The following is a 26,545-nucleotide window of genomic DNA, read 5'->3' as shown; positions in this document are numbered from 1 at the left end:
GCTAAGAAGGACCAGGACGTGCATTCCAAATAAGACAGAAACAAACCCTTGTTTGTCGCAGTTATCTACTTCAGAGAATCAGGGATAGGAGCTTCTGATTTTAAGAATAAACCACTCTGAGGTGGCGACAGAGAGGCGGCCGGCCGCCACCGAACTTGAATGTTCTTTTGAAGACAGTTTCCCCCGCCCCTCCTGGGGTTAAAACCTGGGAAAAAACGCCCTTCTGCGTTGACTCCTTTTCGCCTGGTGCCAGTACCTGCGTCTTTGAATTTTTGACACGGCCTGGGAAGCACGCCGGGTGTTAGTTGGAGGGTTATCCGGTATATTAATGCCTTATTGATAATGGCAGAACATCCACAACTACTGGACACAACTCAGATTTTAAGTGGTGATATTTCTCTTCCGTCTGCTCCTATTCTGAGTGCAGATGGAACCCAACAGCATGGAATCAGAGTTTATGAAGCTATTAAAAATGATCACTTCAACTGCATTCTTTGTGATTTGCACATGTGAAGATTTCCTGAAGCTTTATTTTCTGTGATAGACCATTGTAAAATACCTGAAAGAAGCATGACTCTTACAGGTGCTAATTACTATTCATCTTTAAAGAGTGTTCTCAGTAATTAAACTTTAGTTCAGTTATTTGTTAATATGATTGAGTGTATATCATACATAAGCACACTTATAGTTTGCATAATGTATTGCAAAATTTAAATAACCTGACAGTATTTGTCATCCATATAACTTTTGAAACTTAGAATTAAGTCAATAATTTCTTTTTAGTTGATCCTATCATGTGGTGAAATGTTATCTAGTCTCAATATTTTTTGTGTGAATGTACAATATAAGAACTAATATCATATACAATATAAAACTAATGTGCATGCATTTTAACAGCATAATGAATTGACTTAGACATATTACAACAATTTGTATAAGAAAGCTTATTCTGAAAGTGGTTAAAAGGGAAATGTTATATTGAATATACGGTAATAGGATAAAATTTTTAAAAATCCATAAAACTTGGTGATGAATACACAACTATGTGATGATACTGTGAACCATTGATTGTATACTTTGAATGGACTGTATGGTGTGAGGATTTCTCAATAAAAATATTAAATAAAAATAAACCACTCCCGGCTGAACACAGCAGTGACAATTTTGTACCTGCAGGGATGTGCACCCACAGATTCACACCTATGGGTTGTATGTATATGTCTTCAATCTTTCATCCATCTAGGAAAGTTTTGGATTCCTTCACCTGTACGGTGGGCCTTCCAATTCAAGGGCCCTCCCCACGTGGCCAGCCCACCTCCCACTTCCGGGCCTCGCCAGTGTCTCCCCCTCCCCACTTCCCCATCTCCCCAACGTCCCCAGCCTCATCGCTGCCACCCGCGTTCCTTCCTCTTCCTGGGCCACTCTCTTTGCGCTCCCGGACCCTTCGCGCCATGGCGACGGCAGCGGTCCGGGAAGGCCTCCCGTGGGGGCCGCGGGCACCCCGTGTGCCCCGAAACTCCAGATCCCTTCCGTGGCCCGCCGCGCACCATGTCCCGGGCCCCAGGCGGGCCAGGCGTGGCCCCGGGAGCGCGCAGGCCGGGGAGTGACCGAAGGCGGGCCGCCACCATGAACAGAGCGCCGCGGTTCCACCCCGGGGTCTGCCCGCCACCCCCGGCTGCGGTCTGCGAGGACGCCTAGGTGCGTGGCCAGCGTTGGGGAGCGAGCGGCGCCCTCGGGCCGGAGCGGTCGGTGGGGCCGCGTCGCTCTCCCGAGCCAGAGTTCGCAGGAGCTGGCCGCGGAGAGACGTTGGCGGGAGGAGTTCGCGGCTGTTGGGGGAACCGGTCCCGGGGCCACCGCGGGCCTGGCCATCGCGGGCCGGATCCTGCCTCCCGCCCGGGCCGGACGCGCCGGCGAGACGCGCAGCGGGTGCCGGGTGCCGTGGCCCGCCCGGGACAGCCCGGCCGAGCAGCAGGAGCTGGGCGTGCCCGTTGACCCCGGCGAGGTGGCAGCCCCGGGCGCGTCGGGTGAAGGGGTCGCGATGGAGACGCGGGCCCCGCGTGCGCCCGCTGCGGTTGGCATGGGAGCGGCCACGCGAGTCCCAGCGACGCCGCCAATTGGGGCCCGAGCGGAGCGGGTGGGGGGACAGGCAGGCCCGCTCAGCGCCCGGGTCGCTGCGGGAGTCGGCGCCCCGCCGGAACCCAAGCCCCGCCCACGCCCCGCCCCCTCGGGCGCCCCTGCCGCCCTGCTCCTGGTGGGCGCTTGCTGATTGTTCCAGACACACACCTCCACCTAACACCTCCATCTAACACACCTCCATCTAACGCCGAGGCGAGCGGGGCTGTCGGGGCCTCCAAGCAGGTTTGGGGGCCTCAGTCCGGTGGGAGGAGGGCTGCGGAGCAGCACCTGCGTGGCACCTGTGTAGGGGACACCCATTCCCGCAGTGCTGTTTCCTGGGCCTTTGGTTGGGAATCAGGGGGCATGAGCTTAGGGCAGGGAGAGGCTTGTTGGTTTTGACCCCAGGTTACCTGGGAATTGCTCAGTGGTCCTGCCTCCAGCAATTGGAGGTTTCCAGGGCTCTGATGCCTGGTGCTGCTGCTCGCGTCCTTCCAGCCCTTCCAGCTGCTAGGGGAGCCTAGCCTCGATGCTCTGCCTCCTGGCGATCCGCTGCGCCCTTGGAGCCGGGTGGGGGCGGTTGGCTAACTCGGTCGCCCCTCCTCTCTCCTGGCAGCCACCAGTGGTGATGGAGGGCAGGCATCAGAACAGCTCCAGGAGCCGTATCATCCTGGCTCCAGCAACCCTTGGCCCCGACGCCTGTCAGATGGTCACCAGGGCCCAGCTCGGTCAGGACGCCCCCCAGAGGACCGTGCTGGGGGTGCTCACTGAGAACGGGCAGTACAGGACCTGGGGCCAGGTGAGAGCAGCCCTGGAGCCCCGTGGAGCCCCGAGGACTGCCCTGGAGGGTTTCCAACCCTGAGTCATGGGGCTAGTGGGAAACCCAGTTTCAAGGGTGGCCTCGTCGGGCCCCATTGCCAGCTAGAAATAGTGAACAACCTCCTTTGTTATTTTTCCAAATTTAACTGAATCTAAGGATCATTTGTTTTAAGTATATGTGACTAATTCCAGTTCTAAGCTAAAAAAAAATGTGTATTGACAAAACCATGGATCTGGGTTCTTTCAAGCCTGCTGGGGAAGGGGAAGGGCGGGACGGGGTGGGGGGGCGCAGCCCTGCACAACCTTGGCTTGTTCACCTTAGACAGGGTTGGAGACAGATCGGTTCTGCCGACTGGATTCACAACGAAGTCTGTGCTTTGAGAGCAGCTGCCTCCATGCTCTGGCCAGAGCACTGGGCTACCAAGCAGTGTGCTGGTAGCAGGCCTGGCTGATCTGACTATAAGTTCATCCTTAACTGATTTCAGTTCAGACCCTTACAGGACACCTAAGAATGAATCCTGGAACAGGGAAATGCTTCCCCAAGTCTGTTATCAGACAGGCCCTTTCATAGTGGTGCCTTAAAAACCTGTGTTGCACATCTGAGACAGAAGCCAGGAGCTTCCCAGGCAGCTTCCATTTTAGAGTTGAGAAATTTTGAAAGGCTTGAGAAAGACCAAGACCCCCCACCCACCCAAATACATATATGCATTTTATATATACAGTGGAGGATAATTAGAAGCCCATCTATCAATTCTTTGTCATCTGCCTTTTGTGGTATCTGACCAGTGGACGGAAATAACTAAAATGTACTGCTCAAAGCTTTGGAGAAACTTGAGTGAATGTGATTTTTTAAAAAAATCAGAGTCTATTATTTTATTTGTACATTGCTCCATTTCTCACAGCAATAAATGAGATCACTTACTATGAAAACAGAGGCGTGAGTTGGATTTAGCCCTATTAAGTCAAATATATGACAAATCAAAATGTGAAAAAAATCACCACATTTAAATTATTTGTTGTATCACCAAAACAAAAGAAAACATTAGTCCATTTTGGATAGAGAGCAAAGACTCTTTACAATGCTTTACTTAAGTCTTGGTCCTCCTTTGCAGAACCAAACCAGTGGCTCTTTCTTGCATCCACTCTAGCAAAAGCATGATTTTCTTGGGTGTAAGTGATCCCTGAAAGCCCAAAGAAGTCTGGCACCAAGCCAGGCATTTGGTATATTCAATCACATGATGAGAGAAGCCAGTGTGCCCATTTGCCCATTTTATATATTGCCAAAACAGGCCCAGGTGCTATGCTAAAGAATGACTCTGGTTTTCAGAAAACTACAATCTACTTACACAATGATCTCTAGTCTCTGAATTTGATGAAGAAAGGTTCTGATTTTTTTTTAACCCACAAACAAATCACTTTAATTCTTTTGCTTTTTTTTAATTTTAAACATTTATTTGTGATATAAATAACTCCTTAATTGCAATTAATCAGTTTTAACTATTCTGTTGGCAATTTGTCACAAATAAATGAAAGAACGTCTTTATAATTATACTATAATTATATATGGTTTACATTATGGTTCACAGTTTGTGTTGTATAGTACTATTTTGCTGTTTTAAATTTTTATTCCAGTAACACATAGACACCTAACATTTCCCCCTTTAACCATATTAAAATATATAATTCAGTGCTGTTAATTAGTTCACAATGTTGTGCTACCATTACCACCATCCATTACCAAAACTCTTCCATCAACCTAAATAGAACCTCTGTACAATTTAAGCATTAACTCTTATTCTCTGAGCCCATCCTGGCCCCTGGTAACCTACATTCCAGTTTCTAGCTCTATGAGCTTGCATAATCAAACTATTTCTTACAGAGATCATACAATATCTGTCATTTTGTGTCTGGCTTATTTCATCCATATGATGTCTTCAGGGTTCACTTATGCTTTCGGAACTTCATTAAATCTCATTGAATGTATATATCACATTTTGTTTATCCAGTCATTGGTTGATGGATACTTGGGTTGCTTCCATGTTTTGGCAATTGTCAATAATGCTTCCGTGAGCATCTATGTGCAAATATCTGTTTGAATCCCTGCTTTCAAATTTTCCTGATACTGAGGAAGTTTCTCTTTATTCCTAGTTTTCTAAGTGGTTTTATCAACAATGCATGCTGAATATTGTCACATGCTTTTTCTGTATCAGCTAAGGTGATCATGCATCTTTTTCCTTTGTTATATTAATGTGGTATATTGCATTAACTAATTTTCTTATGCTGAACCACTCTTGCCTGCCTGGGATAAATCGCCCTTGATCGAGGTGTATAATTATTTTAACATGATGTTGGATTCAGTTTGCTAGCATTTTGTTGAAGAGATTTACATCTATAGTCATAAAGGATATTGGTCTGTAATTTCTTTTCTTTTGGTATCTTTATCTAGCTTTGGTATGAAAGTGATGTTGGCCTCATAGAATGAGTTAGGGAGTGTTCCCTCTTCTTCAATTGTTTGGAAGAGTTTGAACAAGATTGGTGTCAATGTTTCTCCGAATGTTTGGTAACATTCTCCTGTGAAGCCATGTGTCATTGGCCTTTTCTTTGTTGGGAGGCTTTTGATTACTGATTCAAACTCATTACTAGTTACTGGTTTGTTGAAATCTTATTTCATCTAAGTTATCTAATTTGTTGGTATGTAGCTGTTCATAATATACTTAAAAAAATTTTTTTAAGAAAATAAACAATGTACTTAGAACCACCAATGGATGATTTAGCTAGCTTAACCATAGGCATATTTAAATAAAGTATCCATAATAATACCATATAATCATTGTAAAGCCTGTACTTGTGCGATAAGTTTCATAAACCAATTTAAAATTAAGGCAATAAGGAAAAAAATCTACATATTCAGATAGCAAAGTTCTTAAATTATAAGTGTTAAACACTAACTTACATACCATTTGATCGGCTGTCAAAACTGTGAATGTTCTCAAAATATCAAGTAGAAAGTTCTTACAAATATCTGCATTGCTATATTAAATCACCTATGTTGTGAAATTATTTCTTGCTACCCAGAAAATATGAAGATACAAATATTTTTGCAATTAACATGGAAATCTTAATGACATAAAATGGATATCTTAGTTAGCTTATCCTAGGCATATTAAAAAAAAATCTAAGTAATCATCAAAAGCCTGTTTGTACAATATGTTTCATAAACCAATTTAAAATTAAAGCAAGGAGGGAAAAAAATCTATAAACGCAGATATCAGAGTTACGTGAATTCTAAATAGTAAACAGTATCTTAAATACCATTTGATTAACTATCAAAACTGTGTGTTCTCAAAATATCAAAAAAGTTATTGCAAATTACTACTATATTGCTATAGTAGTGAGCTATGTGACTACATATTTTCAAATTTTTTATTTCAGGAATTTATTTTATCTAATATTTCTATAACTGCCCATAGGTTTTTAACTGTTTTTTTAGTTGTAAAATATAACATTTTTGTATATATATATACACACACACACACACACACAAAGAAAAGAAAGAAAAAAAAGCAGTAATTTTCAAAGCATATTTCAAGAAGCAGGTACAGAACAGTTTCCAGAGTTTGTCATGGGCTACCATGCCCTCACCTCAGATTTTTCCTTCTAGCTGCACCAAAACACTGGTGGTTTTATCAGAGTCATAATAATGGAATCATACAGTATCTGTTCTTTTGTGTCTGACTTATTTCACTCAGCATTATGTCCTCAAGTTCCATCCATGCTGTCATATGTTTTGGGACCTCATTTTGTCTAAATCCTGCATAATATTCCATCGTGCGTATTTATCACATTTTGTTTATTCGCTCATCTGTTGATGGGCACCTGGATTGCTTCCGTCTCTTGGCAATCGTGAATAGTGCCACTATGAACATCACTGTGAAAATGTCTGTTCATGTCACTGCCCTCAACTCTTCTGGGTATATACCGAGTATCAGTACTGCTAGGTCATAGGGCAACTCAGTATTTAGTTTTCTGAAGAATCACCAAACTGATTTCCACAGCCGCGAACGATTTTACATTCCCACCAACAGTGAATAAGTGTTCCAATTTCTCTGCATCCTCTCCAACATTTATAGTTTCCTGTTTGTTTAATAGCAGCCATTCTTGTAGGTGTGAGGTGATATCTCATTGTCGTCTTAATTTACATTTCCCTTATAGTCAGTGAAGACTAGCAGCTCTTCATGTGCTTTTTAGCCATCTGTATTTGCTCTTTAGAAAAGTGCTTATTCATTCTTCTCCTTATTTTATAATTGTTGGTTCTTTTGTTGGTGACCTGTATAATTTATTTATACACACAGGATAGCAAACCTTTCCTGTGTATATAAACATAAACCAATATGTGGTTTCCAGATATTTTCTCCCATTGAGTTGGCTGCCTCTTCACTTTTTTGACAAAATCCTTTGAGGCACAGAAGCTTTTGATCTTAAAGAGTTCCCATTTGTCTATTTTTTCTTTCACAGCTTGTGCTTTAGGTGTAAAGTTTAAGAAGCTAAAACTTGAAGATGTTTCCCCACATTTTTTTTTCAAGAAGTTTTATGTCACAGGCTCTTACATTTAGGTCTTTGATCCATTTTGAATTAATTTTTGTATAGGATGTAAGGTAGGGATCCTCTTTCATTCTTTTGGCTATTGAAATCCGGTTGTCCCATGCCCGTTTATTGAAAAGACAATTCTGTCCCAATTCAGTGGATTTGGAGGCCTTATTGAAGATCAAATATCCATACATTTGGTGATCAATCTCTGCATTCTTGATTCTATTCCACTGGTGACTCCTGTCTTTGTGCCAGTATCATGCCATTTTGACCACTGTGGCTTTATAGTAAGCTTTAAAGTCAGAAAGTGATAGACCTCCCAGGTTGCTTTTCTTTTTTGGGTTATCTGTCATTGTCAGGTTCAGTGTCAACTTGGCCAAGTGGTGGTGCCTATTTGTCTGGTTGGGCAGGTGCTGGCCTGTCTGTTGCAGTGTGGACAGTTCATGGAATTAAATCATGATCGCATCAGTTGTATCCACAGCTGTTTCCATTTGTAGTCAGCCAAGGAGAGTGTCTTCTGCAGTGAGTGATGCTTAATCTAATCACTGGAGGCCTTTTGGTGAGGATTCAGAAGAGACAGGCTGTCTTTCTGATTTGGCCGGTGAGCCTCTCCTGTGGAGTACATTGAGACCCTCCATCAGAATTGTTGGCTTCACAGCTTGTCCTGTGGATTTGGACACTGTGTTCCCACGGTTATGTGAGATGCTTTTATAAATTTTATATTTGTGAGTGTTTCCTGTTGATTCTGTTTCTCTAGAGAACCCGAACTAATACACCTTTGTACCAGGAGTGGTTCTCTTAAGAAACAGAATCTTAAAAATGGGTTTTTATGAATGGTTTTCTACTTTGACTGGACTCAAAGGCACTAAGGACTCTGATTCCCATAATTAGAATGACACTCCCAATCTATGGAGTGAGTTGGCAAAAGAGATAGGAGATTCAATTCTCCTAATGCTTCGCTTGTACGAAGCCAGACTCTAGGGCATAATGTTTTTGACACCTTTACAGAGTTTTGTGGAAATAAGAGGTATAAAGATGTTGGCTGGTTGTTGTTAGATACACTGGATACATTAAGGAGTTAAAAGGATGGGCATAAGGCTTCAAATGAGAAGCTTAAACACCATCTGACAGATGTAGAAGTTTCTATGAGTATTCTGAAGGAAAATCTTATTTCCTGTAGCTGTAGACTTGAGATCTCTGAAAATCAGACTCAGAATCTAATTGCTAGAGTAGCAAGCTTACAATGTAAACTGAACTCTCAGTGTTGCATGGTGTCTGCCATTAAAGTGAGGGCATTGATTGGAAAGGAGTGGGACCCTGAAAAATGGGATGGTGACATATGGATTGATAATGATGTTGGGGGTGAGGTTGAAACCCTAGGTAATGCTGAGTCTTCTCTAAATAACCCTCTAATAGTCTGCTCTGAGGATATAGCTGCCTTGAGTAGTTGGCCACCCAACCTCCTCCTAGAGTGATTAATCCTGTTTCACTGATGAAACAACAAATGAATGCCCTGAAGTAAATGGCTTGGAAGATATTTCTAATGCTTTTCATGACCCACCCCCACCACCCCTCATTTCTTCCAGACCTAGAGTAAAGTCCCAACAGGCCCCTAAAGTTGAGGTACAAAGTATTACACATGAGGAGGTACATTATCCTCCAAAAGAATTGTGTGAGTTTTCCAGTTTATATAGACAGAAATCAGGGGAATATGTGTGCAATGAATTTTAAGGGTGTGGGATAATGGTGGGAGGAATATAAGGCTGGATCAGCTGAATTTATTGATATGGCCCCACTAAGCAGAGTTTCTGCATTCAATGTTATAGCTTGAGGGGTTAGAAAAGGTATTAACAGTTTGTTTGGATGGGTGGTTGAAACATGGATCAAAAGGTAGCTGACATTATCTGAGGTTGAAATGCCAGAACTGCCCTGGTATAATGTAGATGAGGGGATCCAGAGGCTTACAGAGATTGGAATGTTAGAGTGGATTTATCATGCGAAGCCTGCTCTTACACCCCCGGAATGTCCGGAGGATGCACCTTTTACCAAAACAGTGAGAAATTTGTGAGACTAGCACCATCATCCCTGAAGAGCTCTGTAGTTGCACTTCTCTATAGGTCAGATATTACTGTTGGAATTGCTGTCACTGAGCTGGAATCCTTAAACATAATGGGAATGACCAGATCTTGAGTTGGCAAAAGCCAGGTGGCAGCACTTAATCACCAAAGACAGGGTAGATGTGGCTATTATAATAGACAGCAAACTCAAAGCAGGAGTCAAAATTGTATGATTTGTGGCATTGGCTAGTAAATCATGGGGTATCTAGAAATGCAATAGATGGCAGTCTAGTAAATTCTTGTTCGAGCTGTATAAACAAGACTTCTAGGTCAAGTGAACAGAAGTCTAATCTGAATTACAAAAACACAGAGTCATGGCCTCTTAATCAATTTCCCAACATGAGACATTTTACAGACCCAGAGCGAAGGCGAGGCCATGTCCCTTTGGGGGAGAACCCTGTTACACTGCCACAAATTTATACTGTTAATCTTCCTCCAAGCCTTCCCCAATGAGACTGACGGCCTTTTACTAGGGTAACTGTGCACTGGGGAAAAGGAAATGATCAGATATTTCTGGGATTATTAAGACACTGGTTCAGAAGTGACATTAATTCCAGGGGACTCAAAATGTCACTCTGGTCCATGAGTCAGAGTGGGGGCTTAAGGAGGCCAGGGGATCAATGGAGTTTTAGCTCAGGTTCATCTCGCAGTGGGTCCAGTGGGCCCCTGGATCCATCCTGTAGTTATTTCCCCAGCTCCAGGATCTATAATTGGAATAGACATATTGAGCAACTGGAAGAATCTGCTCATTGGCTCTCAAACTCATGCAGGGAGGGCTATTATGGTGGGAAAGGCAAAGTGGAAGTCACTAGAACTGCCCCGACTTAGCAAAATAGTAAATCAGAAGCAATACTGGATTCCTGGAGGGGTTGCAGAGATTACTGCCACTCTTAGGACTTGAAGGATGCAGGGGTGGTGATTCCCACCACATCCCCATTCAACTCTCCTATTTGGCCCGTGCAGGAAAACAGATGGGTCTTGGAGGATGACAGTGGATTATCGTAAACTCAACCAGGAGTTAACTCCATTTGCAGCTGCTGTGCCAGATGTGGTACCATTGCTTGAGCAAATCAGTACATCCTCTGGTATCTGATATGCAGCTATTGATCTGGCAAATGCTTTTTTCTCAATAGCTGTTAGTAAGAACCACCAGAAACAGTTTGCTTTCAGCTGGCAAGATAAGCAATATACTTTCACGGTCCTACCTCATGGGTAATCAACTCTCCAGCCCTATGTCATAATCTTGTCCACAGGGACCTTGATCATTTCTCCCTCCCACGAGACATCACTGTGGTCCATTATATTGATGATATCATGTTGATTGGACCTAGTGAGCAAGAAGTAGCAACTACTCTAGACTTACTGATAAGGCATTTGTGTGTCAGAGGATGGGAGATAAATCCAACAAAAATACAGTGGCCTTCCACCTCAGTGAAATTTCTAGGTGTCCAGTGGTGTGGGGCATGTCAAGATATCCCTTCTATGGTGAAGGATAAGTTCCTGCATCTGGCCCCTTCCACTACCAAAAAAGAGGCACAATACCTAGTTGGTCTCTTTGGATTTTGGCAACAACATATTCTTCATATACTCCGGCTCATTTATCGAGTGACTAGAAAAGCTGCTAATTTTGAGTGGGGACATGAATAAGAGGAGGCTCTGTGACAGGTCCAGGCTGCTGTACAAACTGCTCTGCCACTTGGGCCGTGTGATCCAGCAGATCCAATGGTGCTGGAAGTGTCAGTGGCAAATAGAGATCTGCTTAGAGCTTTTGGCAGGCCCCTATAGAAGAATCACAATGCAGGCCCTTAGAATTTTGGAGCAAAGCCTTACCATCTGCTGCAGATAACTACTCTCCTTTTGAGAAACAGCTTTTGGCCTGCTACTGGGCCTTAGTAGAGACTGAACGCTTAACCATGGGCCACCAAGTTACTATGAGACCTGAGTTGCCTATCATGAGCTGGGTGTTGTCTGACCCACCAAGCCATAAATTTGGGCATGCGCAGCAGCACTCTATTGTAAAATGGAAGTGGAATATATGAGATAGGGCCAGAGTAGGTCCTGAAGGCACAAGTAAGTTACATGTGGAAGTGACCCAAATTCCTATGGTCTCCACTCCTGCCACATTACCTTCTCTTTCCCAGACCAGAGCTATGGCCACTTGGGGAGTTCCTTACAGTGAATTGACTGAGGAAGAGAAATCTTGGGCCTGGTTTACAGATGGTTCAGCATGATATTCAGGTACTACCCGAAAGTGGACAGCTGCAGCAGTATTATCCCTTTCTAGGGTGTCCGTGAAGGACAGTAGTGAAGGAAATCCTCCCAGTGGGCACAACTGCGAGCAGGGCACCTGATTGTTCATTTTGTTTGGAAGGAGAACTGGCCAGAGGTGCATTTGTATACTACTCATGGGCTGTTGCTAATGGTTTGGCTGGATGGTCAGGGATGTGGAAAGACCATAATTGGAAAATTGGTGACAGGGTCTGGGGAAGAAGTGTGTGGCTAGACCTTTCTGAGTGGGCTGAAAACATGAACATATTTGTGTCCCATGTGAATGTGCACCAGAGGGTGACTTTAGCAGAGGAAAGTTTTAGTAATCAAGTGGATAAGATGACCTGTTCTGTGGATACCAGTCAGCCTCTTTCCCCAGCAATACCTGTTATTGCCCAGTGGGCTCATGAACAAAGTGGTCATGGTGGTAGGGATGGAGGTTATTCATGGGCTCAGAAACATGGACTTCCACTCACCAAGTTTGACTTGACTGCAGCCACTGCTGAGTGCCCAATCTTCCAGCAGCAGAGACCCACACTCAGCCCCTGATATGGCATCATTCCCCGTGGTGACCAGCTAACTACATGGTGGCAGGTTGATTACACTGGACCACTCCCTTCATGGAAGGGGCAGTGATTTGTTCTAACTGGAATAGACACACATTCTGGATATGGGTTTGCTTTCCCTGCACGCAATTCTTCTGCCAAAACTACCATCCATTGGCTTATAGAATGCCTTGTCTATCCTCAAGGTATTCCACACAGCATTGCTTCTGATCAAGGAACACACATCACAGCAAATTAAGTGCAGGATTAGGCACATGCTCATGGAATTCTCTGGTCTTACCGTATTCTCCAACATCTAGAATCAGGTAGATTGATAGAATGGTGTAATGGCCTTTTGAAAACTCAATTACCGTGCCAACCAGGTGGCAATACCTTGAAAGGCTGGGGTTATGTTCTCCAGGAAGCTGTATGTGCTCTGAATCATCTTCTGCTGTATGGTACTGTTTATCCCATAGCCAGGATCCATGGATCCAGGAACCAAGGGGTGCAAATGGAAGTGGTACCATTCACTATTACCTCTAGTGGTTCACTAGGAAAATTTTTGCTTCCTGTTCCTATGACCCTGAGCTGTGCTAGTCTGCAGGTTTTAGTTCCAAAAGGGGGAGTGTTTCCACCAGGAGAAACAACAATGATTTCATTGAACTGGAATCTAAGACTGCCACCTGGTCACTTTGGGCTATTCATGCCCCTGGATCAACAAGCCAGGAAGGTGATTACAATATTGGCAGGGGTGATTGACCCTGACTCTCAGGGGTAAATAGGACTGCAACTATGCAGTGGAGGGAAAGAAAGTTTTCTTGGAATATAAGAGATCCCCTAGGGTGTCTTTTTGTACTACCATACCCTATGATTAAAATCCATGGAAAACTGCAACAACCCAATTCAGGCAGGACTACCAATGGCTCTGAAACTTCAGGAATGAAGGTTTGGGTCACCCCACCAGGCAAAGAACCACGGCCATCTAAAGTGCTTGCTGAGGGTAAAGGGAACATGGAATGGGTAGTGGAAGAAGGTAGTGATAAATATGAACTACGACCACAAGATCAGTTACAGAAACAAGGACTGTAATGCTGTTTTGTTAATGTTATACTATTTAAGTTGTAAGATATCAAGTTTAAGAATGAATATTACCCAAGGACTTGCATCCTATTCTGGAAAGATTTAATGTGTTTCCAGTTATATACACGACAGTTGTGTATTGTTAAGTGAAAGAAAAAATGTGTGTTTTATTGTTTTTTACTCAGAAATTAGGTATGGTTTAAGGTGCTATGTATAGCTGCCAAGTTGAGAAGGGGTGGACTGTTATGGTCAGGTTCATGTGTCAGTTTGGCCAAGTGGTGGTGCTTGTTTGTCTGGTTGGGCAGGTGCTGGTCTGTTCTGGTGGGGACATTTCATGGAATTAAATCATGATTGTGTCAGCTTCATCCAAAGCTGATTCCATTTGTAGTCAGCCAAGAGGAGTGTCTTCTGTGGTGAGTGATGCTTAATTTGATCACTGGAGGCCTTTTGAGGAGGATTTGGAAGAGACAGGCTCTCTTCCTGCTTTGGTTGGTGAGCCTCTCCTCTGGAGTTCATCCAGACCCTCCATCAGAATCATCAGCTTCACAGCCTGCCCTGTGGATTTTGGAACCTGCATTCCCACAGTTACATGAGACACTTTTATAAATTTTATATTTGCGAAAGTTTCCTGTTGATTCTGTTTCTGTAGAGAACCATAACTTATACAGTATCTTTAGCTATTCTAGGTCTCTTTCCCTTCCATATAAATTTGATAACCAGTTTTTCCAAGTCTTCAAAGTAGGTTGTTGGGATTTTTATTGTTATTGTATTGAATCTCTAGATCAGTTTGGGTAGGATTGCCATCTTGATGATATTGAACCTTCCTATCCATGAACATGTAATATCTTTCCATCTGTTTAGGTGATTTTTTATTTCTTTTAAGAATTCTTTTGTAATTTTCTGTATATGAGTCCTTGACATCCCTGTTAGGCTTATTCCTAGATACCTAATCTTCTGGTCGCTATTCTGAATGGAATTTTTTTCTTAGTTGTCACCTCAGATAGGTCATTGATTGTATATAGAAACATTACTGATTTTTATACATTAATCTTGTATCCTACTGCTCTGCTGAAATTGTTTATTAGCTTAAGTAGTTTTACTGTAGATTTCTCAGGATTTTCTAAGTATAGGATCATGTCATCTGCAAATAATGAAAGTTTTACTTCTTCCTTTCCTATTTGGATGCCTTTTATTTCTTTCTCTTGTCTAATTGCTCCAGCTAGTACTTCTAATACAATGTTGAATAATAGTGGTGACAATGGACATCATTGTCTTGTCCCCGATCTCAAGGGGAATGCTTTCAATTCTCACCATTAAGTATGATGCTGGGTATGGGTTTTTCATAGTGCTCTTTATGATATTGAGAAAGTTTCCTTCGATGCCTAACTTTTGAAATGTTTTATCAGGAAAGGATACTGGATTTGGTCAAATGTTTTTTCAGCATCAATCGATATGATCCTGTGATTTTTTCCTTTCGATTAGTTAATGTGCTGTATTACATTGATTGATTTTCTTAAATTTAAACATCCTTGCATTCCTGGTGTGAATCCCACTTGATCACAATGTATACTTCTTTTAATGTGGCATTGAATATGATTTGTTAGTATTTTGTTAAGAATTTTGCATCTATGTTCATTAGAGAGATTGGTCTATACAGTAATTTTAGCTTCATAAAATGAGTTAGGTAGCATTCCTTTTTCTTCAATTTTTTTGAAGAGTTTGAGCAAGATTGGTGTCAGTTGTTTTTGAAAAGTTTGATAAAATTCTCTTGTGAAGCCATCAGGTCCTAGGCTTTTTTTTTTTTGGAAAGATTTTTGATGACTGATTGGATCTCTTTACTTGTAATTGGTTTGTTGAGATCTTCTATTTCTTCTTGAGTCAGTATCAGTAATCCGTGTGTTTCTAGGAATTTGTCCACTTCATCTAAGTTATCTAGTTTGTTGGCATATACTTGTTCATAATATTCTCTTAAGATTTTTAAAATTTCTTCATGATCTGTAGTAACAACCCCATTTCTGATTTTATTTATTTGTGTCCTCTCTTTTTTCTTCTGTTAGTTTGTTGATTCTTTCCATTGTTTTATTATTCTCCAGTTTGTTTATTTCTGCTTTAGACTTTATTATTTCTCTTATTTTATTTGTTTTGGGATTAGTTTGCTGTTCTTCCTCTAAATTATCCAGGTGAGAAGTTAAATTCTCAAGTTTTGCTCATTCTTGTTTTTTAATACAGGCATTTATGGTAATAAGTTTCCCTCTCAGCACTGCCTTTGCTGCACCCCATAAGTTTTGATATGTTGTATTATCATTATCATTCGTCTCCAGATATTTACTGATTTTTCTAGCAATTTCTTTCTTGACCACTGATTATTTAAGAGTGTGTTGTTTAATCTCCATATATTTGTGAAAGCTCTGGTTATTTGGTGATTATTAATTTCCAACTCTATTCTGCTGTGATCAGAGAAAGTGCTTTGAGTAATTTCACTCTTGTTGAATTTATAGAGACTCAGTTTCTGTCCCAGCACATGATCTATCCTGGAGAATGTTCCATGTGCACTAGATAAGAATGTGCATCCTGGTGTTTTGGGATATAGAGTGAATGTGATTTTAACCAACTTAATTGCTTGAGAATACTTGCTTCTTTAAACAAAGCCTAAGATCTGCTATTTAGGAACTGGCAGTTAAGCCTATGCTGACTGTTGTTGCTTTGAATGGGTAACTGCTGACCTCGAATGTTGCTTGGTAATGCCTCCACATTTTCCTGCCCTAATGCACTAAAAGTTAACTTAAGTTAACTGTTTTTTGTAGTGTAGTTCATGGATTCCTAATTTTTATTCCATTACTATGTTACTATATATCCAATCTAACATTTCCCCCTCTAATCACATTCAGAAATGTAGCTCAGTGCTATTAATTGTATTCACAATGCCGTGCCACCATCACCACCATCCTCCTCCAAAACATCTCCGTCATTCCAAATAAGAACCCTATGCATTTCAAGCCATAACTCCCCATTCCCTATCTTTACCCCATCCCTTCATAGCCTATATGTTAGATTCAGATTCTATGAGTTTGCTTATTCTAATTGTTTCAAATCAATGAGATCATGCGATATTTGTCATTTTGTGTCTGGCTTATTTCACTCAACATGAATATATCTTCAGAGTTCATCCATGTTGTCATATGTATCAGGGCTTCATTCCTTTTTATAGTTAGAAAATATTCCATTGTATGGATATACCATATTTTGTTTTTCCATTCCTTTATTAATGGATATTTGGGTTGCTTTCATCTTTTGGTAATTGTGAATAATGCCTCTATGAACATTGGTATGCAAATATCTGTTTGTGTCCCTGTTTTCAATTCTTCTGGGCATATATCTGGTAGTGGGATTGCCAGGTTATATGGTAATTCTACAGTTAGCTTTCTGAGGAACTGCCAAACTGTCTTTCATAGTGGTTGCACCATTTTATATTCCCTCCAGCAATGAATGAGTGTTCTTATTTCTCTATATCTTCTCCAACACTTGTGATTTTCTTTTTTCTTTTAATAGTAGCCATTCTAGTGGGTATGAAATAGTACCTTGCGGTTTTGATTTACATTTCTTTTATAGCTAATGATGTTGAACATGTTTTCATTTGCTTTTTAGACATTTTTATATGCTCTTTAGAAAGCTATCCAAGTTTTTTGCTCATTTTTAAAATTGGGTTGCTTGTCTTTTGTTGTTAAGCTGCAGGATTTCTTTATATATTCTGGATATTAAATCTTTATCAGGCGTTTGGTTTCCAAATATTCTCTCCCATTGTATAGGTTGTCATTTTACTTTCATAATAAAGTCATTTGATGCACAAATATTTCTAATTTGATTGAGTGTACACCAGTACACTCAAGTCAGACCTTCACTTCCATTTATTTATTTTTTCTTTTGTAGTTTGTGCTTTGGTTGTAAGGTCTGAGAAACCATTGCCTAACACAAGGCCCTGAAGATGCTTCCCTATATTTTCTTGTTAAGATTTTGATAGTCTTAGCTCGTATATTGAAGTCTTTGATCCATCTTGAGTTAATTTTTGTATTTGGTTTGAGGCACAGACCCTCCTCCTTTTTTTGTGCAAATATAAATCCATTTTTCTCAGCACCATTTGTTGAAGAGACTATTCTTTCCCAATTGAGTAGTCTTTGCCTCCTTGTCAAAAATCGGTTGGCCATGGGTGTGAAGATTGACTTTGAGATCTAAATTCAGTTCCATTGATCCACATGTCTGTCCTTGTGCTGGTATCATGCTGTTTTGATCACTATGACTTTGCAACACGTTTTAAAATCAGGAACTGTGAGTCCTCCGACTTCATTCTCCTTTTTCAAGATGGTTTAGCTATTCAGAACCCTTACCCTTTGTGTTAGTTAGATTCAGTTGTCAACTTGGCCAGGTGAGCATAACTAGTCTTGTTGCTGTGGACATAAGCCAATGGTGTGTGAACCTCATCTGTTGCCAATTACATCTGCAGTCAGCTAGGAGGCGTGTCTGCTGCAATGAGTGACGTTTGACTTAATTGGCTGGTGCTTAAATGGGAGATTGCAACATAGCACTGCTAAGCAGCTCGGCATTCCTCATCTCAGCACTAGCAACTCAGCCCAGGCCCTTGGAGATGCAGAAAGAAGTCACCCCGGGGAAAGTTGTTGGAACTCAGGGGCCTGGAGAGAAGATCAGCAGAGACCATCTTGTGCCTTCCACGTAAGAAAGAACCTCAGTGGAAAGTTAGCTGCCTTTCCTCTGAAGAACCAACAAAATAAATCCCCTTTTATTAAAAGCCAATTCGTCTCTGGTGTGTTGCATTCTGGCAGCTAGCAAACTAGAACAGATTTGGTACCAGAGACTGGGGTGCTGCTGTGGTTTGCAAATACCAGATATGTTGGAACGGTGTGTTGGATGGCTAAGGGGAAGACTTTGGAGGAACTGTGAAGAGACTGATGACGAAGTCCTGGAGTGTTTGAAGAGACTGTTGGTGTAAATGGAACCATTGCCAATCTTGACAAAGGAGGACACAAAAGGGAGAGATTGGAGTTTGCAGAGTGAGAACCATGGAAGCTCGGGTCTGAAGCCAGGAAACCTCGGCCAGGAGAGTGGACCCACCCATATACATGGAGAGGGTGAGTTTACCTTGAAGGGCGAGGATGAGTCTCCCCTCTCATTGCAGTGGAAGAGTTGTGCAGCCTCGGGCCTTGGAAAAGGCGTAGCACGCTTCTTGGGGGACTGGGAGAGCCTGGCTGCCACCATGTAGAGGGGTTGAGCGTGTGCCCCAGAAATGGCAGAGAGCCCAGGGGTGGCCCTGATGCCTGGAGAGAGTGGAGCCCAGAGGTGGTCTCCTCGATGTTCCCCGAGGTTGATTTGGAAAGAGGCGGGCCACTGCATAGGCCCTTGGAAGGGGTGGGACTGCCACTTTCTAAAGCCGAAGGATAAATGACTTTCAGACTTTGAGATCCCACGGCGCTTGCCCTGCAGGTTTTACATCTGCGTTTCTTCCAATTTCTCCCTATAGAAATGACAATCTATATCCTGTGAATATCCTCCTTTGCATATTGGCACCAGACAACTTGTTTTGAGATTCACAGGCCCACAGCAAGAAAAGAAGTTTTTGCACCTGTTTAAAGTGATGCTTGAAGTTGCCAAGTTGACAAGGGTTGGACATGTGTTAGTTAGATTCAGCTGTCAACTTGGCCAGGTGAGCATACCTAGTCTTGTTGCTGCGGACATAAGCCAATGGTGCGTGAACCTCATCTGTTGCCAATTACATCTGCAGTCAGCTAGGAGGTGTGTCTGCTGCAATGAGTGATGTTTGACTTAATTGACTGGTGCTTAAATGGGAGATTGCAACATAGCACTGCTAAGCAGCTCGGCATTCCTCATCTCAGCACTAGCAGCTCAGCCCAGGCCCTTGGAGATGCAGAAAGAAGTCACCCCGGGGAAAGTTGTTAGAACCCAGGGGCCTGGAGAGAAGATCAGCAGAGACCATCTTGTGCCTTCCACGTAAGAAAGAACCTCAGTGGAAAGTTAGCTGCCTTTCCTCTGAAGAACCAACAAAATAAATCCTCTTTTATTAAAAGCCAATTCATCTCTGGTGTGTTGCATTCTGGCAGCTAGCAAACCAGAACACCCTTCAACATAATTTCATGATTGGATTTTCCATTTCTGAAAAGAAAACTGTTGGAATTTTAATTGGGATTGCATTGGATCTGTAAATCGCTTTGGATAGTAGTGATATCTTAATGAACATGAAATGTTCTTCCATTTCTGACAAAACTCTTGACCATTTTCTAGGGAATCACAACAATCAGATGTTTCTCTGGATCAGAAAATGTCTTCCCTCCTGCTGGAAAGAAAGTGCTCACTCAGTGTGAGGTCCCCATCCCTGCCAAGCAAGGGTTTGACGTCTATACGGAGGAGCCTGAGCAGGGGGACAGAGGCGGCTGCTCCATCGGGAGAGGGATGGCATTTGAGGACGTGTATGAAGTGGACACCAGTACACTCAAGTCAGACCTTCACTTCCTGCTGGATTTTAGCACAGGTAATCTGACTGACCTGTAGCTGACGGTGCCTTGTATTCCTGCTCATCTGCAATGTTCAGTAGCAGGCCTTTTGGGGGGGAGGGGCGGGGGCTTTTTCAAAGGGGATTTATTAGGTTACAAATGTATAGATCTAAGGCCATAAAAAAGTCCAAGTTAAGGCATCCACAGGAGGATACCTTCACTGAAGAAAGGTCGATGGTATCTGGGGTTCCTCTAGCAGACCATTTTAACCTGTGGAGGTTAGTGAATGGAATGATTTTATATTGTATTGAATGACTTCTCTGGTAATGTTGAACCCCTGCAGTTTCCCCCATGCTGGTAGATTCATCTCTCCATTCCCAGTCTGAAGATGCACCAGATTTAGGTACAGATGTGATAAATGTGACTGAATATGCTGAAGAAATCCATCAGTACCTGAGAGAAGCTGAAGTGAGTTTTTCCAGCATCTTCTTTCATTTCCAACCGCCCCTAGCACATAAGATTAAGATAGTTTTAAACCTGTGGCTGTGGCCACCGGCAGAAGGCATTCTTGTGACATCTAAAAATAAGAATATGTATGAAAAACAATAGTGGTGACAGTGAGTAGTGATTGCCTGGCTACTTCTATCTGACTCAGAGACTTTCCATGCTTAGGAATAACCCATATTGCCATGTCCCCCTTCTTATGTTATTATAACCTTATGTTATATTGTATTACAGAACAAGAAATTCAGACTTTCTTATCATGATAAAGACTTACTAGATTCTTAATCATAATCCTCCCAGTCTTTGTTGATGAGATTGCCGAACAACAACTGTAGAGTGGTGTGGTCTTGCTAGTATAGCAGCTAATTAAACCGCAAAACCGTCTGCACACACAGACACGGCACAGGCCCAAGGCGCACTACATGAGAAAGCAGCCCGACATCACTGAAGGCATGCGCGCCATCCTGGTGGACTGGCTCGTTGAGGTCGGAGAGGAGTACAGACTCCGGGCCGAGACCCTCTACCTGGCCGTCAACTTCCTGGACAGGTTTCTTTCCTGCATGTCTGTTCTGAGAGGGAAACTCCAGCTTGTCGGAACAGCAGCTATCCTTCTGGCTTCGTAAGTGTTCTTTCAGCTTGCACAATGTGACATGACAACCTGTCCAAACACTTCACTTTTTTTTTTTTTCTCCCTTCCATTTACTGAAGAAGTGCAATGCTGTATCGTTTAAAATTCATTCCTGCCTCTCTTGGCGCATGATCAGCATCTTCACAGTATTTGCTGGGGAACCAAGTCTTCCCACACGTTTGTGCTTTGAAGCAGATGTTTAAGATTTATAGCAGTGAATTCATCATTGCAGCTAATGCAGCCATCAGCTTCAAATTTGGGGTCTAATTTGGCTGTTCTGCAGGGTAGGATTTTGGCTGTTTTCTAACACATGTGAGAGTCCCCTTTGTTTGGGTTCCCTAAGAGCTGCCCTCGTGATGTGGCAAATGACCCACTGTGTTGGTGACAAGGGCTTACGTAGTGTCTCCGCTGGATCCTGTAGCTGGGGGTCACCGGAGCACGTCTCGGGCGTGGGGGGAGCTGGTGGCTGGTGCTGAGTGGGCACTTACATCCTACTCTTCCAGTCTCAGATGTTCTCACTCCCAGTGCAAAAACCTTGCTGAAATTCACTTTATAGAGTCAGAACCCAAGCAAAGGAAAAGAATCAAGAATTGTGGGTGTATATTATTACCTTTCTCTTGGACATAAAACATCATTTGCTCATTCAATAGAGAAAATCGAACATGGTTTAAAAGAAGACAAAACTAAGGCCTAAGGAATTTGTTTCTGTCACCACGCCTCCCAGAACATTCTTTTCCCCAAAATGGGTTGTGGTGTGCTGGGTGGATTTCCACCTGCAGTGTCTGCCATTCGGAACCTTTCAGTGTGTCAGAGGCCAACGCCTCATATTTTCAGCTGGAATTGATGGTGGTGTTACTCCCGATATCTAGGCATGTACTTCCTGGCCATTCCTGCCATGGCTGGGAAATAAGCTCCTAAACTTTGCTGAGTCCTGTGCTGCTTCGTGATGGAGAAAGGAAAGGCTGTGCTGGGAGGCATGGAATCCAAGGCCTCAGGAAGTAGAGCCAGGCTCCCCAACTTTTCTCCTGAAAATTCTTTGCCTTTTATAGGAAATACGAAGAGATATATCCTCCTGAAGTAGATGAATTTGTCTATATAACGGACGACACTTACACAAAACGACAGCTGCTCAGAATGGAGCACTTGCTCCTGAAAGTCCTGGCTTTTGATCTGACGGTGCCGACCACCAACCAGTTTCTCCTCCAGTACCTACGGAGGCAAGGGGTGTGCGTCCGAACCGAGAACCTGGCCAAGGTAGGCTGCGTGGTTTCCAAGAGCTGAAGTGCCATAGAGGAGCAAAAGCAGCCCTTCCCAACCATCCTTGACTTCTTCCTTCCTTTTCAATTCATAGTCTTGGACCTAGAAAAACTTTTCAGCAATGGAAGAGGGCTAAATTTAAGAACACGACTTCTGGATATGAGACTTTATGCAGCTGGCCATTGGCAAGCACAGGTTTTCCAATCACCTGCTATTAAATAAATGTAAACTCTCCCCTTGATGGTTGCAATACCTCTTAGGCTCACCTCATGGGAGGAAAGTAAATGTAGTTGAATTTGGCTCTAATCTCGTTCTACCATATCGAGGAAGGATGCTTTATGCAGCCATTTGGAGTTATAGACATTTAGTTGAAGGCATGAAAGCATTGGTCTGGTCGGCTCGGACCCAAGCACTAGGACATCTGGGACTCATGTGCTATGCAAAAAGCAATAAGGATTTCTACATACATTTACCAATCTGCTCCTTTTAATCTTCTGATACGTCCCCACTGGTATTATACTAGCTTCGGAACTGATAAATTAATAGCTTTAATGTGATTAAAGACTCTGTTCCTGTTGCAGCTGCCAGAGCAGAGCCACTCCCTCAGACCAGTATAAAGGTGAACTCTCACATATAATGAGGAAAGTAGCTCAATGTATATACTATGCAGTACTGCAATTTCATTGCAGCATAAATGTCACTCGTTAAATGGGTATACCTACTGCTAATCCCGTGAATGTCTATTTCTGTACTCATCCCTAGATGCTGGCTGAACAAATATAAGACTCAATTTATTCCCTTGACCTTTGTAGTTTCACTTGTAACCCAGGTCAAATGTCTAATTCCAATGAGATTTTTCTCTCTTGTGCTTAGTATGTAGCAGAACTGAGTCTACTTGAAGCCGATCCATTCTTGAAATATCTCCCATCGTTGATAGCTGCAGCAGCTTATTGCCTGGCTAACTATACTGTCAACAGGCACTTCTGGGTGAGATTCCAACCTTTTCTTTCTGGGTGGGATCCAAGGCCTGTCTAAAATCTGCTCGGTGAGTCTCAAGCCTCCGAACAGGCTCAGCTCTCACAAGGGAGCCTTGGTTGGAGAGGAGCTGGTTGTCCTATGGCAGAGGGCCACATTACACTGCGACTTTAAGGCTGCCTGCATGGCTGAGAAAGTCAGCCCATTCCCCTTCCTCAAAGGGGAACAGTGAGTGCAGGGAGCCTAGAGGACAGTGGCAGCATGTGTGGCTCCACCATGCATGGAGCCCTGGTAGCAAAATCATTGACTTCTTTGAACAGAAGTTGTTGACTTTGTCTTTCTTCGTATATAAAAAAACAAACAAAAAAAGCTGGGTGGTCCAGTTAGGATGGCTGAAAGGTTGCACCGGACTTTGCAGAGAACAGGGCAAGAAACGTTGCCTCTTACTTGGGAAGACGGCAAGGCCCAAGGTTAAGATCGGCAGGCTTCTGTTGTGCTGAAAGCTCTGCCTTTCTTTCTTGGAATACTTATTTCCAGAAATTGTTGTTTCCCATGATATGCTGCATTTTGACTAGGACTCTTTCACATTCTGCGCAAATGGTGCAATCAGGCCGGTAGAGGCTCTTTAGGGGTGGGGGAAACTCCTGTTCACGAAGGAGCCAGGGCAGTGGCATGCTCCACACTGAGCGTGCTGGAGTGCAGTGCAAGCAGGGCGAGAAGTTGGCAGTTCTTGTCTCATTCCAAAGTCTCGGAAGGAGGGTTGCGGTTTCTTTGTAGGCCAATGTGGATGCTCACAAGAGGGTCAGTTCCCTTTATTTCAGTTTTGTCTTCATATAGCCAATATCGTGTAAAGTTATGTGAAGCAGTTTTTTTTTTGTTTGGTTGGTTTTTTCCTTTTGTCTCGATTAGCCAGAAACCCTGGCTGCCTTTACGGGCTACTCCTTGAACGAGATCGTGCCATGCCTGAGTGCGCTGCACAAGGCCAGCCTCGGCATTCCCCACCGGCCACAGCAAGCCATCCGAGAGAAGTACAAGGCCTCCAAGTAAGTGCCCCGCTTCTCCCTTCTTCTGATCCTGGCTCCCTGGTCACAACATGAACAGTTGCAGTTTCTAAATCCGAAATTCAGGGTCCCAGTGGAAAGAGAACTAATTGTGAATCTGGCGCTAGGCTGGAAGAGCAAGCTTATGAGTTAACTCAAGACGCCTAGCTAGCATCCCTCCTTTCCTCTCTGTGAAAACCACTAGCCAGTTTTCTGGGGCCTGCGAGAGGTTTTCCAGAAGCGATGGCCTTGGCACGGCTGGACTTGCCTTGGGTCTCGTTCCAGGTACATGCATGCATCTCTCATGGAACCGCCTGCAGTGCTCCCTCTGCAGCAGCTCTCCAACTGATACTGGCCAAAGCTTGCAAATCCAAGTGGGCTGCCCAGGTCTGGGATTTAATAGGTTACCAGGTGGGGGCAGCAAGGTCCCTACAGTGTAGATGGTATTCTTTTCTTTTTTTTTTTTTCTTTTTTTTTGATTTAAATGTATTTAAAGTCTCCTAGGCTTAAGTAGCTTGTAATAGAGTCTAAAAGTTTTTTAAAGAATAAACAACTTGATTTAAAACTGTGTTGTTAGGCTCATTCATTAATCAGCATGGTTGTTGAGATGATTTTAGGGCTCATCTCCATGTCAAGAGTTCTTCTCAATTGGTTTCATAAAGCTGGCTTGTACTAGGCATAAGTGTCCCAAGGAATCTAAGCATTTCCATTCTGATGAATGGCTAAGCTGAAACTTTTTTCCTTCCTGTCTTTTCTCTCCACGCAGCTCTCCCTGAATCCTCCATACAAGGAATGGCGAGTTTAGTTTCGATGACGAGCTTAGCTTAGGTGGTGCAGTGACTGGCTGTGAACAAGCATCCCCTGTTCTAGCTTCCCTCTGTGACCCCAGTCAGAGGGGTTGGTGGGTTGAGGAATAACGTGGTCATGTTTCTCTTAGGGGTGATTTAAATTTAACTCCATCCAGGGATGCCCTGCTGGTTTCTAAAGGGATGCCACAACGTCTGGGCTTAGTTTTGGTTCAGCTCCCTTCAAGCAGCCTTAGAGGATACTGTTGAGAGGTAGAAAAAGCAACCTTTACCCTGGAATAGGACTAGAATAATTGAGCCTTATCATGTGTCCCTTAGGAAATACCCATCCTGAACTTTGCTACAGCTTGAATTCTGCGTGGTTCTGCAGTTCGCTTCAGTATACTTGCAGTGTACATAGCATACAAGACAGGGGAAATTGAAAAAGGACAATTATTTTAACTTCCCTCTAAAGCCTGGAAAGAGAAAACAAGCATCGGCTTGGCCTGGGGGAGGAAAGTCCACTGGAGAGTGAATGGGCCTTGGACCAGCGGGCCCTGGAGACCCATGAGTCTGGTGGCTGTGTGAGCTTCTGGGGGGTCCGCTAGGAGGGGGCTCTGTGGCTCTTGGGGTGCTTCTGAGGAGGGGTCTCTGGGGAGAGGCAGGGTGTTTCCTGGTCTGCCTGGGCTGTGCCCAGATAGTTCTGTGGAGACAAGAATGATAAAATTTTTGTTTTTTCTTTTAGATTCTATTAGATGGAAAAGATTAGAACCAATTATGTTTTTTTTTTTTTTTTCCATGGGCAGGCACTGGGACTCAAACCCAGGTCTCCGGCATGGCAGGTGAGAACTGTTCCTGCTCACCGTGGCCCACCCCCAGTTATGTTTTGATAACATGAGAGAAGAGATTTCCTGCTTAACTTTTTATTGTTGCTATGAACAAGATGAAAATGACTCCAAATTTTACTTCTGTTTCAAGCTCTAAGGAAATTATAAATACGAGTTACAGCCATATCGAATGTATTTTTGGAAGGCATTTCTTAATTTTAAAGTACCCACAAGTTCTTAAAAGGTTTTAGCACCGCCTTTTGTTTTCCTTATGATCCTGCAGATAAACATCCTCAAGGGGTCTCCATTTCTGTTCCACTGAAGAAGTTAACATTCCCCTAAAGATTTCGCTATTTACTGCATAAGTTCCACAGTGGGAAGGCGGAGTCTCAGGACTGAATTCTCCGTGTTTATGTTATACCAGTAGCACCTTGCACTCTGACGTTCTAGACAGCGCGTGTACACACTTCCCCTGCCAGCTCT

The 26,545-nt window shown here is 43.1% G+C and overlaps 1 protein-coding gene across 3 annotated transcripts; it reads left to right on the top strand.

Annotated features, from left to right (window-relative positions):
* The first annotated feature begins 1,578 nt into the window (after positions 1-1,578).
* On the top strand, positions 1,579-24,998 carry CCNA1 (cyclin A1). 3 transcript variants are annotated; one of them, XM_077158092.1, is made up of 9 exons: positions 1,579-1,698; positions 2,729-2,911; positions 19,838-20,084; positions 20,390-20,514; positions 20,946-21,169; positions 22,228-22,432; positions 23,309-23,422; positions 24,320-24,453; positions 24,736-24,998. In XM_077158092.1, the coding sequence occupies exons 2-9, from the start codon at positions 2,741-2,743 to the stop codon at positions 24,797-24,799; spliced, it is 1,284 nt and encodes a 427-aa protein (XP_077014207.1). In that variant the 5' UTR covers positions 1,579-1,698; positions 2,729-2,740; the 3' UTR covers positions 24,800-24,998. The 3 variants fall into 3 exon arrangements, with proteins under 3 accessions (XP_077014207.1, XP_077014205.1, XP_077014206.1); XM_077158090.1 differs by lacking the exon at positions 1,579-1,698 and adding an exon at positions 2,192-2,358; XM_077158091.1 differs by lacking the exon at positions 1,579-1,698 and adding an exon at positions 2,196-2,328.
* Positions 24,999-26,545: the final 1,547 nt, after the last annotated feature.

This window comes from Tamandua tetradactyla, chromosome 4, assembly GCF_023851605.1.
Source record: "Tamandua tetradactyla isolate mTamTet1 chromosome 4, mTamTet1.pri, whole genome shotgun sequence".
In the NCBI taxonomy this organism is placed as follows: Eukaryota; Metazoa; Chordata; class Mammalia; order Pilosa; family Myrmecophagidae; genus Tamandua; species Tamandua tetradactyla.
This window is presented reverse-complemented; position numbering and strand designations above follow the sequence as displayed.

What these genes read in the sequence shown, in the direction of transcription:
- CCNA1 (XM_077158092.1), top strand. Translation starts at nt 2,741, where the DNA reads ATGGAGGGCAGGCATCAGAACAGCTCCAGGAGCCGTATCATCCTGGCT. An exon ending in AGTACAGGACCTGGGGCCAG is followed by an intron (nt 2,912 to 19,837) that starts GTGAGAGCAGCC and finishes ACCATTTTCTAG; the next exon opens with GGAATCACAACAATCAGATG. An exon ending in GCAGCTATCCTTCTGGCTTC is followed by an intron (nt 21,170 to 22,227) that starts GTAAGTGTTCTT and finishes TGCCTTTTATAG; the next exon opens with GAAATACGAAGAGATATATC.